Source organism: Archocentrus centrarchus, unplaced genomic scaffold (assembly GCF_007364275.1).
Source record: "Archocentrus centrarchus isolate MPI-CPG fArcCen1 unplaced genomic scaffold, fArcCen1 scaffold_63_ctg1, whole genome shotgun sequence".
Classification (NCBI taxonomy): Eukaryota; Metazoa; Chordata; class Actinopteri; order Cichliformes; family Cichlidae; genus Archocentrus; species Archocentrus centrarchus.
Window position 1 is genome coordinate 652,653 of NW_022060280.1, and position 13,827 is coordinate 666,479.

At 39.4% G+C, this 13,827-nt stretch overlaps 1 protein-coding gene across 1 annotated transcript in view; it reads right to left on the minus strand.

Moving 5' to 3' along the window:
* Window positions 1-8,493, minus strand: part of cacna1ba (calcium channel, voltage-dependent, N type, alpha 1B subunit, a) — a 266,901-nt gene extending 258,408 nt beyond the window's left edge. The window contains exons 1-3 of the mRNA XM_030725575.1: window positions 8,231-8,493; window positions 4,011-4,116; window positions 2,622-2,761 (exon numbers count right to left, since the gene is read on the minus strand). Coding sequence (XP_030581435.1) covers window positions 2,622-2,761; window positions 4,011-4,116; window positions 8,231-8,493 — 509 coding nt within the window. The remainder of the gene's footprint in view (window positions 1-2,621; window positions 2,762-4,010; window positions 4,117-8,230) is intronic.
* Window positions 8,494-13,827: the final 5,334 nt, after the last annotated feature.

Here is a 13,827-nt window from a genome sequence, read left to right on the forward strand (position 1 = left end):
TAGAAAATGAGAATATGACTTTATATGATATTGATGCTCAAAGTTGGTTAAAAATGGTTCTGAAAGCAAAAGCAAGACTTTGTCTTTCAATTGTGACACATGGAGCTGGTGTAAAACTGTTTTGATTGCAGTTTTTAACAGAGCTTAAATGTGTCTTTAAGTCCTGAAAATTTCATGTGGCTATCTCATAAGATGACCCTACAATGTTACGAAATGCAAATTTCCAATCCATCCCATGTACTTTCAGGGCCTGTAACTTGCCAATTTTTATGTTCAATTTTTGATTAATTTTATATGGAATGCTTGATTTGATTTTTTTTTTTTTTTTGCATTTTTGGCCACAGCGGCTTTTATCGACAGTGTAGAGAGACAGGAAATGGGGGAAAGATAGGGGGGTAGACACGCAGGCAAATTGGCGATGGGCCAGGACGTGAACCCGCGCCGCAACGCGGTATGGGTATGTGTATGTGGTTGCCGGCTTCACCACTAAGCCACCCAGGCGCCCCGGCAGATCTCTGCCACATTTCCACAAAACCAGACTCATTCTGGTGGATGGTGTTTATTGTATTTTCCACTGACCGCTTCCCCTTGTTTCCAGCCAATGCGAACAAAAGGCTCAGCAACTCACAGTGACCCCAGTGGGAGAGGTGAAGGTGTCGATGAGGGCTTTGGGAATTGACAGAGGCGATGTTTGTTGCAACGAGGTTCTTCACACAAACCCAAGATGGTCCAAATAAACCTCTGTATCATTATGTAACAGAGGCTGGCCTGTCCCCCAGTGGGACCAGCTAGTGCACAGGGACCTTTAACAGTGTAACTGCACCCTCCCTATCCCCACCTTTCCACCTCCAACCCTCCTGACTAGACCTTCATAAGGTACAAATAAATAACCCCTGTCAAGGATAGAGCCCAACTGATTTAGGATTCTTAAGACACATACTGATATCTGGTCATTTAAAAATCCAAAAATCCAAATCCTATTTTTTGATAATCATACATCATCCCAACTCTGTTGGGATCAACTGGTTGTTGTATGTGTGGCATTCCAAACACTCTGTTGGACAAACTACGCAAAATCTACATTCAAAACATGATTGAAGGGTGTTTCCCAAATCTCTTCTTTACTTTCCAAATTCTCATTTTTCATCCAAGCACCAATACCAGTAGGTTGGCAAATAGATGATAATGGCCTCTAGTCAAGGGTATAGCACAATCCCTTTAGAAGGCACCAGCTGTTATACCTCTAAAGGTTAAATAACTTGAATTTTCTGAGTCTATAATTTTTTTAAAATATTAGTTAGACAAAATAACCTATTTGATAATTAATATTTGCAATTCTAAATATACTGACTAACCAATTTAAACATTCATTCAGAAACATGATAATGAAAAGGGGCATAACCACATCCCACATATTCCAGTAGACAAATCAAGCCTGGTCAACACTTACAACATGAGTGATGACCAAACAAATTCTTCATACATGCCAAAAACAAAAAGCTGAAGTTTTGGACGATGAACTTAGCAAAAAAAAAACAAAAACAAAACAAGGGCAAAGCCCTGCTGATGTCACATGTAATGATAATATGTCTTTTGGAAATGAATGTTAAATTTGAAATTAAATCAAAAAAGTATGCAGATAAATTAAAATAGATAAATAATGTATAAATTGATTAAAATTTAAAGTATGTAAAAAAAATTCTTGGATCCTGTAAAATTTATATATAAATATTTGCAATAGCTACATTTGAAGGATTTAGAATCTTTAGTAAGATTAATGGATAAATATTCAAAGCTAAAGGTAATGGATAAATGTGTAAAATAGCTATGACAATGGGATAAATATTTATTAACCTAAAAGCAAAATAAGAATAAAATAAATTAAGTTTCTTCTAGCATGTGGAGTATTACAAGAACAAATGCAACCTTAACAAAGTGAATTAAACTCTATGAAAAATTCTTTTTTAGTTTTTTCTACTTACAATTATAGTGGAAATGTCTTTATCCTTATCTTTATCTTTGTGAATTTGGCTGAATTTGCAAACACAACGAGCACAAGGAGAAACTGATGTATGTTTGAGATTGACTTTAAAAAAGATTTGGTAATATCTATTTTGAATTTCTTAAAGAGTACAAAGGAGTACCTCTCAAAACTACTAAAGCGCTTTCTGATACATCAATGATATTACTGAAGCTGACAAGATCTTTTGACAGAGACTCAGACAGTCCATTGCACAGGAATAAATAAGCCATGGTCTTAAACTTAACAGAATTCCCTGAAAAAAGCAAAGCTTGCGAAATTTGAATGTTTTTCATTATTTGTAAGTGATGGGGAAAAAAGAAAGAAAAAGCTTTCCCTATATTTCTGCATTGCCATCGTTTCTGTGCTGTGTTCACTGATTTCCCTCTGGTTTTTTGCAGACAATGCCACCTTATTGAGGCACTGTTTATTTAGACAGGAAGAAAACACCCTGCTATCTGGAATGTCTCAGCTCTACTGATCATTAGAAATGCAACACACACACACACTACAAAGCTCTCCCCCTACTCTCATTAATCGCTGTTGCCCATCAGCTCTGTCAGTTAGCAGCTGTATAAGCCATTAGCCCAGTGCTACTCACCCTGTTAGGACCACCACAAAGTCCATTACATTCCAGCCATTACGCAGGTAGGAGCCTTTGTGGAAGGCAAAGCCCAGGGCAATGATCTTAATGCCAGCCTCAAAGCAAAATATTCCAATAAAGTACGGCTCTGTGCTGTCCTGTAAGAAGAAAGAAAAGCAGAGTGCAAAGAATTTATGAAATTGCAGACATTAATTATCTAGATCCTTCCTTTCATTGGGCATCATTTCCCAGCCATTATCTCTCTCTAGTTGTATAAATTAAGTGTCCTATAATCCTCTCCAAAGCTGTGTCAGATGCTTTAACACCCCAAAAGAACTATGATTGAGAAATCTAAAATCTCTTATTTTACCCCTGTGATACTGTAACAGTAGCACTTTAGAAGGTGTCCCCCAATTAAAGAAATTACACATGGTGTGAACCACTCAATTTCAGTATGTGAAGATTCAATGCATTTAATTTGGCTTATTTTGAAGAAATAGCATGAATGAATATGTAATTCACCATCATTCCATATACTTAATAGAGTTGAAAGGAAGAAGAAGTTTTCAAAAAATATTCAGACCTCAGTCAGCATAAATTTAGTTATCACAAAACAGTAATTCATAAAGGTATTCCTTTATCCTTTTGGCTATATACAGTACCAAAACTGATACTGTATTTATTAAACCTCTCAGGTATAAGTCATCACTGGTGACAGGCCTAACCCTATCTCTAACCATAGGCAATTGGAACATGCAATTTGTGTTTTTATTAAATATTTTTCCCAAGTCTTGGCAATCAGGAACAGATAAAAACTTTAATCCTTTTAAGTAAAAGAATAATTTTATTGTATTAAAAAACTTTTTTTTTTCATGAAATCTGTGGTATGTGGTATTTCATTCTTAAAACAGCTCCATGCTTAAGACTACCAGCTCATTGGACAGAAGGGCTCCCAGCACTTGCGTCTTTAATGGAAAGACTTAACAAGAGAGCTAGGATAGGAGGAAGGTGGCGCAGGGGTAGCCTGAGGTAATGATACACAGTGGGGATCAAAGGCATCTCTGCAGGGATCTGCTCGACCTGTAGTGCTCAGGAGGAGGGATCCTGTCTGATGCTGAAGGGAAATTGGTATCTGTCTTTCAGTTCGCTATTTCACGTTTACACTCCATTTAGGTACTGAAATGTTCAAACCCATGAGCATGTGGACAGGAAAAAAGATGGAAGTATTCAATTAAGCAGCAATAAAGTCAATAACTTTTTAGCAGAAGAGAGTCAGCAGCCTAGAAACCATTCACTTACAGAGAGACAGAAAAAAAATACATTTGTCATTAATCCTCACAATATTTGCATTTACTACGGTTTCTACTGTGTAAGATACAGAAGGAACCACACAGCTTTTTTACTTACCAAACGCTCTGACATCGGGGTTTTGTCTAAGGCTGGTAAGTGTTGTTCCAAGGCCAGCACAATGCAGTTTGCTATGATAGTAGCCAGGATCATGTACTCAAATGGAGTGTCAGTGTTAAGGAAGTCTTGCAAAAAGAGAATTCAAAAGCTGTTACACATGCAAACATTAAAAAGCCAAAAACTGAATAGCATTATGTAGCAGAATTAGAGGGTTTTGACACCGGCAGCAGCCATTTCTTTCTGTTGAAATGATTGTTCTAGATTGAGAATCAGATAGATGGAGAATATTAGAGAACACTCATCGAAACATACTGCATGCACTTGAAGCTATAATGAAATTTCACATCACTTTTTTTGTCTAGCTCATCCATCAGCAGTAAAGCTTTTAGCTGGCTTGTCATCATCTTTCTGTCATACCAAAAAAAATCAATGGAAGGAGAGTCAACAGAGCAGGTAAAACTGGTATTAAGTGTCCGATGGAAATGATGTATTAAGGAAGAAGACACAGCTCATGAACTAATGTCCATATTTATCAGGGTTTCCTGGTAAGATTAACAAGAATTGGATAGAAGATGTGCAACATGTGATCACTTTTTTATACATATAGGGTTTCTGGATATGTGATTGAAATATGTTTAAGTGCTGAATCAGTGTAGCATGGAGCATGTTTCGTTTGTTGATTAATTCCTAATGCAGGTGAAATGTACAGGTAAGAATATCAATATGCTGCAGAAACAGTTCAATAAATCTTTACACATTACCAAGCACATCTGGATGTCATCTGATGTATGGTAGAAGGAATGCAAATGTTTCTTCATATTTCTATAGCACATATCATTTATACTGCCATCAGTTTAAGAACTTTTTTTCATGTAGCAATTACATCACTTCTTTGTTTCCTCTTAAAAATGTTATATAACCTGTAGGCTCCTAATAACTATAGTATCTTTCTTATTTCCCTAAAAATTGGGAAAAATAAAGATTAGAACCACTGTTTTCAATCTTTGGGTAGTGTGGAAAATACTTAAAGCACATTACAGTAGTGTGTTACTGTGTAACTCTATGCTGTAGCCTGATGTGCACCTTGCTGCAACACAGACAACTGTGTAAATAGATTTGGTAGTAATGTGCTGTGTAACACAGTATATTGATTAGCACAAGGATAATGCCTCTTTTAAACAAGGTGTAATGGGCAGTAATTGTAGCTTGCTTTTGCAAATAGCTAGTATTCTTTCAGTGTGTTTTCTTATTTTCATAGTTCTTACATTCTATACATAGACCCAGTGTGCATCTAGGTGGGTTTGAAGACTTCCTTCTTTTCTGTCGTGCAGTAAAAGTAACTGTTTTTTTTTTTGTTTTGTTTTGTTTTGTTTTTTGTTTTAGTTTCAGCTCCAATATGATTAACTCAGTTTCGCTCATCATGGCAGAGCTGGCACACCAGTGCACAGTACATGCAAACCATGGTGTTGGCTCTACGAGCTATAAATCACACCTAAGTGGTAAACCTCTATAGGGTTGACTTTTAGTCTGTTGAATTGGCAGCCAGAGCTTGGAATGATTACCAGCGACCAGCCATCAGCTTCTGAGTGATGTGCTACCAGCTGATGGTGGGTGACTATTTACATCCTCTTCTTCATTTGGCTGCTTTCTTTAGGAGTCACCACAGAAGATCATCTGCCTCCATCTCACCCTATTCCTAGCATCCTCCTGTCACCCCAACCTTCTGCATTTCCTCCTTCACTACTCTTTTCCTCCTGCCTGGCAGCTCCATCTTCAGAGAGACATCACATGCATCCTTATCCAATATATTCACGATCCCTCCTTTCCACATATCCAAGCTATTTCAGCTTAGCTCAACTTGAGCTGTCCCTCTGATGTACTCATTTCCTGGTCACTCCCAATGAAAATCTTAGCATCTTCAACTCTGCCACCTTCAGCTCAGCCTCCTGTCTTTTTGTCAGTGCCAACATTTCCAAACCATACATCATAACAGGCCTCACTACCACCTTGTAAACCTTCGCTTTCACGCTTGCTGCTATCCTTCTGTCACTAACCACCCTTGACACTCGTCTCGACCCACTTCACCCTGCCTGCAGTCTCTTCTTCACCTCTCTTGCGCACTATTTGCTGCTTTGGATGGTTGACCACAGTATTTACTCATCGACTTTGACTATCCCTACTCCTTGCATGTTCACCTGTCTCACTCTCATTCACACATGTATTCTGGCTTGCTTCTACTGACTTTCATTCCTCTTCTCTTGGTGCGTACCTCATTAAAGATTACAATGTCAACTGCAAACATCATAGTCCACAAAAACTCCTGCCTGATCTTATCTGTCAACCTGCCCAACACCATTGCAAACATGAAGGGACTCAGGGCAAATGTCTGATGTAGTCCCCTGAAGCCATCTCTTACTGCACACCTTACCACTGTCTCACATACTTCTCTGCCATTCCTGACTTCCTCATCCAGTACCACAGTTCCTCTCTTGGCACCCTATTGTATGCTTTCTCTAGATCTGCAAAGAGATAGCGCAACACCTTCTGACCTTCTCTATACTTCATCAACACTCTCAAAGCAAACATCACATCTGTAGTGCTCTTACTTAGCATAAAGTCATACTACTGCTCACTGATCATCACCTCTCCTCTAAACCTAGCTTTAACAACTCTTTTGCCAGTTAAACACAGAGCATTAAGCTGCCTTTAGCAAGCTAACTGACTGAAATAATTTGTATTCCTTTCATTAAATTTAAGTACATTTAAAAAAAAAACAAAAAAAAAAACAGACAAATCCTGATGATATCACTAGGGTTACTTTTTCTATCTGTACCCACAGAAACCTACAAAGCTGTGACAGTAAACTAAATAGTTGGTAAAGTGCCCCTTTAAAAACTTCCAATGTCCTCATACTATTTTACTAGCTGGTTGTATTTATCTTCTTATACACTCCATGATGTTCTGCAGAAACAGGACACCTAAAACTTGAGTAATCACCATTCTAACAGTCTCCAGTCTGCTGGGAGCCTCAGTGATATGCAGCACTTCTTCAGTGTTGAATTAAATTTCTGCTTATTTAAAGAAATGACACAGATTTGTACAGCTTATTGGGTATCTTCCCTCCCTACACTGCACTGCTGTTGTGTCACTGGTACCCCTCAGACCGGATGCAATTTTGTCGGTAGGAGGGCATCCTCAGGATAGGGAGCAGGCCAATGGACTCCATCCACCAGGCCTCCAGTTGCTCTGGGCCACAATAAATCATCCTGCAGCACTGCTGTGATTGCACTGCATCAGGATAAAGGGTTCAGTAATGCACTGCGACATAAAAGCATGATAAATGTTTGCTCAGTGCCGAGGTTAACCAACCAGTGACTTACGCAATGGAGGCCATTACACAACAAAATGTGAATTAATTGCATGAACACTCATTAATATATACAGCTCTCTTGCCAGGGACTTTTCGCCAGAAAGAATTCAAATGTGCACCAGTGGGAAATGATTGTCAGTACACAAAGTTCAACAGGTGGCACTGACTCACTACACACAAAATCTACAAAGCTTGCACAAGCAGCTGCTACATAATTTGAAACCTGCTGTCTTTTAGTGAGCGTTTGTTTGGTGTCACACCCATGCAGAGTGCCACCGCCTCACTGCTGAGGAAAGCCTGCAGCTTCCTGGAGTTCAGCACCATAGACAGCACCATCGGCAGAACACAGCATTCGCCAGAAGATGTGAGGAAGATAAGGCTCTACCAAGCAAATCCACAGAACTGAGTCAACACACAAAAACTTTAATTCTCACTTAGATGTGTTATAAAGCATAAAGCAACTCATGTTTCAGCATTTTGAAACATCAGAATTTTGTATTTATTGTAGTTGTTTCTGTCTTGGGCAAAATGTATAACTCCATTACAAATGATCTCTTAATGTAAACCAACTGAGTAGCTGCAGCAGCCAGTTGCTCTTCCCTCTACGGAAACAACCAGAGAGCCAACTGAAAGAACTGTTCTTTCCTCAATATATATTAAGCCTAATTAAAGTGCGCACATTTTCGTTTTAATTGCAGGTAGTAAATGCTATTCGAGATGCCTGCTTATTCTGCCTGTAAGCAAGAATTCTTAAATGAAACAAGTTTTTCGCGGTAGTTTGGCGTGATGGATGCGCGTTTTATACGTGAACAACAGCTTATCTGAGGGTTATACTGGGCGGTAAGGATATGGCCATTCGGTGATCTTTTTGGCGTATTTCCGTATGATATTATCCTCGCTGAAGATAAACAAAGAGCGGTTGACGGTGAGGCAGTTCTGTTTGACTGGAATTGGGTTGTAAATGGCCATGGTCCTGGCTCTCTGGGCCATTGTCTGCTTGTACATCCTTTGGCCACCCGGAGGCCCCCCCGGCTGCCGGCTGGCCCCTCTGGTAGGGCCCGCGGGACAGGCGCCACCATAGCGGCTGGACAGTTCGTCTTCAAAGCGAGCCATTCTGGAATAGCACGAACCTTGCTGGAGAAACCAAAACTGACACCAGAAAAGAAACAGAGAAGCATCACAGCACACACTGACGTCCCGTCCCCCGGCAAGTCCTTTTGGTGCGTGTGTCGGCCACGAACAGAAGAGTCAAACATTCACAATAAAAACGAGCTGAGGAAGGTTCTTTTTCATCGGCCTCAGTCTGTTAGATCCTCACCTCTGCCGCTTCCCATGCTGTCACTCCGCGGCGTGAAATTGTTACTTAAAGTTTAGACGGTCGCATTCCATGATGCATCATTTTCATGGCTGACTGCCCACATCCTCAGCGGCAGCTTGAATACTGGTGTAAACGCTACAAGTCCATGCTAGAGGATGCGCCGTCGACCAAACACCGAGTCTAAAAAAATAGCCACCTTAAGACAAAAGACTACAGCAGAGGAAAAAAAAACGCGAACCGTCACAACGAGGAAACGTGTTTTCCACCAGATAACGTCTGTGAAAATGAGCATTTCTGTTCTTAAAGGCTGCTGTGATTTAAATGCAGAATGAGTCTTCTTTAAAACACCTCGCGTAAGAAAAAAAAATGTAATTTTATTCCGATCATTCTTCGAGGTGAAATCACAGCGGAACTGCTTGTTTCCACCAACTCACGGTTACTGTGAATGTATTTGCCACTTTCTCCACTGCTCCTCAAAACCCCACGTGACTGACAAGACGCCAGCCAGTGGCTCCACCTGGACGGGCCCTGTTTCCATAGCAACAGGGAGGAGAGCGAGCCACACCGGGTCAAGTTACACGAAATTAAAATGACTTCCGTCAAAATGAGAGCATCTTTGTGCACAGGCCCGATACATTTTTCATACTGCAATTAACACAGGATAAATGGATGCAACTGCAACATAAACTAGTGCATATCGGGTCAGTTCCCATGGCAACGTAAACATTAAATAGAAAGAAACAATTTCCGGTCAAAATTTCCAAAGTAAACATTTAAAATTCTTAAAATTATACTACAAATATTCCAAACAATGACTGATTTATGACATAAAACACAATCGACTGATAACTAGTCACTGGTTTGTGGAGATATATTCTTTCTATATTATCGATCTATCCATCTACAATAGAATAGAATAGATAGAATGCCTTTATTGTCATTATACAGAATGTACAATGAGATTGGAGGGTCACTTCTGTTCAGTGCCATGCAGTAGAAAGTCAGACTTTCTAAAATATAAATTAGAACTTCTAAAAATATACAGAAAATAAAAGAATGTATAAAATGTACAGAAAATAAAATGTATAAAAATACAGAAAATAAGAGAATGTATAAAAATATATACGCTGCAAAAAATAAGTGTATACATATAATAATGATGATGGTGAGTATTGCACTTGGTGAATAAATATTGGATATTACACAAGATAGGCGTGATAGATATTGTTCAGTATGAATAATATAAATATTGCACAGAGATGTGGGTATTGCACAGTTAGAGTGGCTGAGTGTGTGAGTTAAGGGTGGTTATTGCTTTGGTGAAGAAACTGTTCTTGAGTCTGTTTGTTCTGGCTTTGATAACAGCTGTGATGTTATCTGACCAAGAGAAATCAGCAGAGATAAGGACACCAAGAAACCTGAAGGTGTGGACCCTCTCCACACGCTTGCCATTGATGTAGAGGAGGGCTGGGTCAGTCCTGTGTTTCCTGAAGTTGATGATGATCTCTTTGGTTTTCATGGTGTTCAGTTCAGTTTAATTTTATTTATATAACGCCAAATCACAACAAAGAGTCGCCTCAAGGCGCTTTGTATTGCGGGTAAAGACCCTACAATAATACAGAGAAAACCCAACAGTCAAAAACGACCCCCTATGAACAAGCACTTGGCGAGAGTGGGAAGGAAAAACTCCCTTTTAACAGGAAGAAACCTCCAGCAGAACCCGGCTCAGGGAGGGGCAGTCATCTGCTGTGACTGGTTGGGCTGAGGGGAGAGAAAAGACATGCTGTGGAAGAGAGCCAGAGATTAATATCAATTAATGATTAAATGCAGAGTGGAGTATAAACAAAGTAAATAAGGTGAATGAAAAGAAACAGTCTATTGTGGGAACCCCCCCAGCAGCCTAGGCCTATAGCAGCATAACTAAGGGATGGTTCAGGGTCACCTGATCCAGCCCTAACTATAAGCTTTATCAAAAAGGAAAGTTTTAAGCCTAATCTTAAAAATAGAGAGGGTGTCTGTCTCCTGAATCCAAGCTGGAAGCTGGTTCCACAGAAGAGGGGTCTGAAAGCTGAAGGCTCTGCCTCCCATTCTACTCTTAAGTATCCGAGGAACCACAAGTAAGCCAGCAGTCTGAGAGCGAAGTGCTCTATTGGGGTGATATGGTACTATGAGGTCTTTGAGATAAGATGGGGCCTGATTATTCAAGACCTTGTAGGTGAGGAGAAGGATTTTAAATTCTATTCTAGATTTAACAAGGAGCCAATGAAGAGAAGCCAATATGGGAGAAATATGCTCTCTCTTTCTAGTCCCTGTCAGTACTCTAGCTGCAGCATTTTGGATCAGCTGAAGGCTTTTCAGGGAGCTTTTAGGACAGCCTGATAATAATGAATTACAATAGTCCAGCCTAGAAGTAATAAATGCATGGATTAGCTTTTCAGCATCACTCTGAAAAAGGATGTTTCTAATTTTAGAAATATTGCGCAAATGCAAAAAAGCGGTCCTACATATTTGTTTAATATGTGCATTGAAGGACATATCCTGGTCAAAAATGACTCCAAGATTTCTCACAGTGTTACTGGAGGCCAAAGTAATGCCATCCAGAGTAAGTATCTGGTTTGACACCATGTTTCTAAGATTTGTGGGGCTGAGAACAAGAATTTCAGTTTTATCTGAATTTAGAAGCAGGAAATTAGAGGTCATCCAGGCCTTAATGTCTTTACGACATTCCTGCAGTTTAATTAATTGATGTGCGTCATCTGGCTTCATTGATACGTAAAGCTGAGTATCATCTGCATAACAATGAAAATTGATGCAATGCTTTCTAATAATACTGCCTAAGGGAAGCATGTATAATGTAAATAAAATTGGTCCTAGCACAGAACCTGTGGAACTCCATAATTAACCTTAGTGTGTGAAGAAGACTCCCCATTTACATGAACATTGGAGTCTATGAGATAAATATGATTCAAACCACTGCAGTGCAGTACCTTTAATACCTATAGCAAGCTCTAATCTCTGTAATAAAATGTTATGGTCAACAGTATCAAAAGCTGCACTGAGGTCCAACAGGACAAGTACAGAGATGAGTCCACTGTCAGAGGCTCTAAGAAGATCATTTGTAACCTTCACTAATGCTGTTTCTGTACTGTGATGAATTCTGAAACCTGACTGAAACTCTTCAAATAAACCGTTCCTCTGCAGATGATCAGTTAGCTGTTTTACAACTACTCTTTCAAGAATCTTTGAGAGAAAATGAAAATTCAGATTGGCCTATAATTAGCTAAGACAGCTGGGTCAGTGATGGCTTTTTAAGTAGAGGTTTAATTACAGCCACCTTGAAGGTCTGTGGTACATAGCCAACTAATAAAGACAGATTGATTATTTTTAAGATTGAAGCATCAATAATTGGAAAGACTTCTTTGAACAGTCTAGTAGGAATGAGATCTAATAAACATGTTGCTGGTTGGAGGAAGTAACTATTGAAGTTAACTCTGAAAGATCAACTGGAGCGAAAGAGTCTAAACAAATACCAGCAGTGCTGAAAGCAGGCGAACATGAAGATAAATCTTTGAGATGGTTATGAATAATTTTTTCTCTAATGTCTAAAATTTTATTTGTAAAGAAATCCATGAAGTCACTACTAGTTAAAGTGAAAGGAATACTCGGCTCTACAGAGCTCTGACTCTTTGTCAGCCTGGCTACAGTGCTAAAAGAAACCTGGGGTTGTTCTTATTTCTTCAATTAATGATGATAGTAAGATGTCCTAGAGGGCTTTTTTATAGAGCAACAAACTCTTTTTCCAGGCTAAATGAGCATCTTCTAATTTAGTGAGATGCCATTCCCTCTCCAGCTTCGGGTTATCTGCTTTAAGCTGTGCGTTTGTGAATTATACCACGGAGTCAGGCACTTCTGATTTGAGGCTTTCCTTTTCAGAGGAGCCACAGTATCCAAAGTTATACGCAGTGAGGATGTAAAACTATTGACGAGATAATCGACCTCACTGGGAGCAGAGTTTAGGTAGCTGCTCTGTACTGTGTTGGCACTGAAGAGCATAACAATGAAGGAATTAGATCCTTAAACTTAGTTACAACAGCACTTTCACAAAGACTTCTACTGTAATAAAACTTATTCCCACTGCTGTGTAATCCATTAAAGTAAATGTAATGTTACTAAGAAATGATCAGACAGGAGGGGGCTTTCAGGGAATACTGTTAAGTCTTCAGTTTCTAATGCCATATGTTAGGACAAGATCCAGAGTATGATTAAAGTGGTGGGTGGGCTCCTTTACATTTTGAGAGAAGCCAATTGAATCTAACAATAGATTAAATGCAGTGTTGAGGCTGTCATTCTCAGCATCTACATGGATGTTGAAATCACCCACTATAATTATTTTATCTGAACTGAGCACTAAATCAGATAAAAAGTCTGAGAAATCAGACAGAAACTCTGAGTAAGGACCAGGTGGACGATAGATAATAACAAATAAAACAGGTTTTTGATTTTCCCAATTAGGATGGACAAGACTAAGAGTCAGGCTTTCAAAAGAATGAAAACTTTGTCTGGGTCTTTGATTAATTAATAAGCTGGAATTGAAGATTGCAGCTAATCCTCCTCCTCGACCTGTGCTTCGAGCATTCTGACAGTTACTGTGACTCGGGGGTGTTGATTCATTTAAACTAACATATTCATCCTGCTGTAACCAGGTTTCTGTAAGGCAGAATAAATCAATACGTTGATCAATTATTAAATCATTTACTAAAAGGGACTTGGAAGAGAGAGACCTAATGTTTAACAATCCACATTTAATTGTTTATCTTTGGTGCAGTTGATGAAGCTGTATTATTTATTGTTTTTGAATTTTTATGCTTAAATAGCTTTTGCTGATTTTAGCTTTGTTTTTTGGTGGTCTGGGAGCAGGCACCGACTCTGTGGGGATGGGGTTTGGGGGATGGCAGGAGGAGAGAACCTGCAGAGAGGCGTGTAAGACTGCAACTCTGCTTCCTGGTCTCAACCCTGGGTAGTCAGTTTTTAGGAGGGTTAATAAATTTGGCCAGATTTCTAGAAATGAGAGCTGCTCCATCCAAAGTGGGATGGATGCCATCTCTCCTAACAGACCAGGTTTTCCCCAG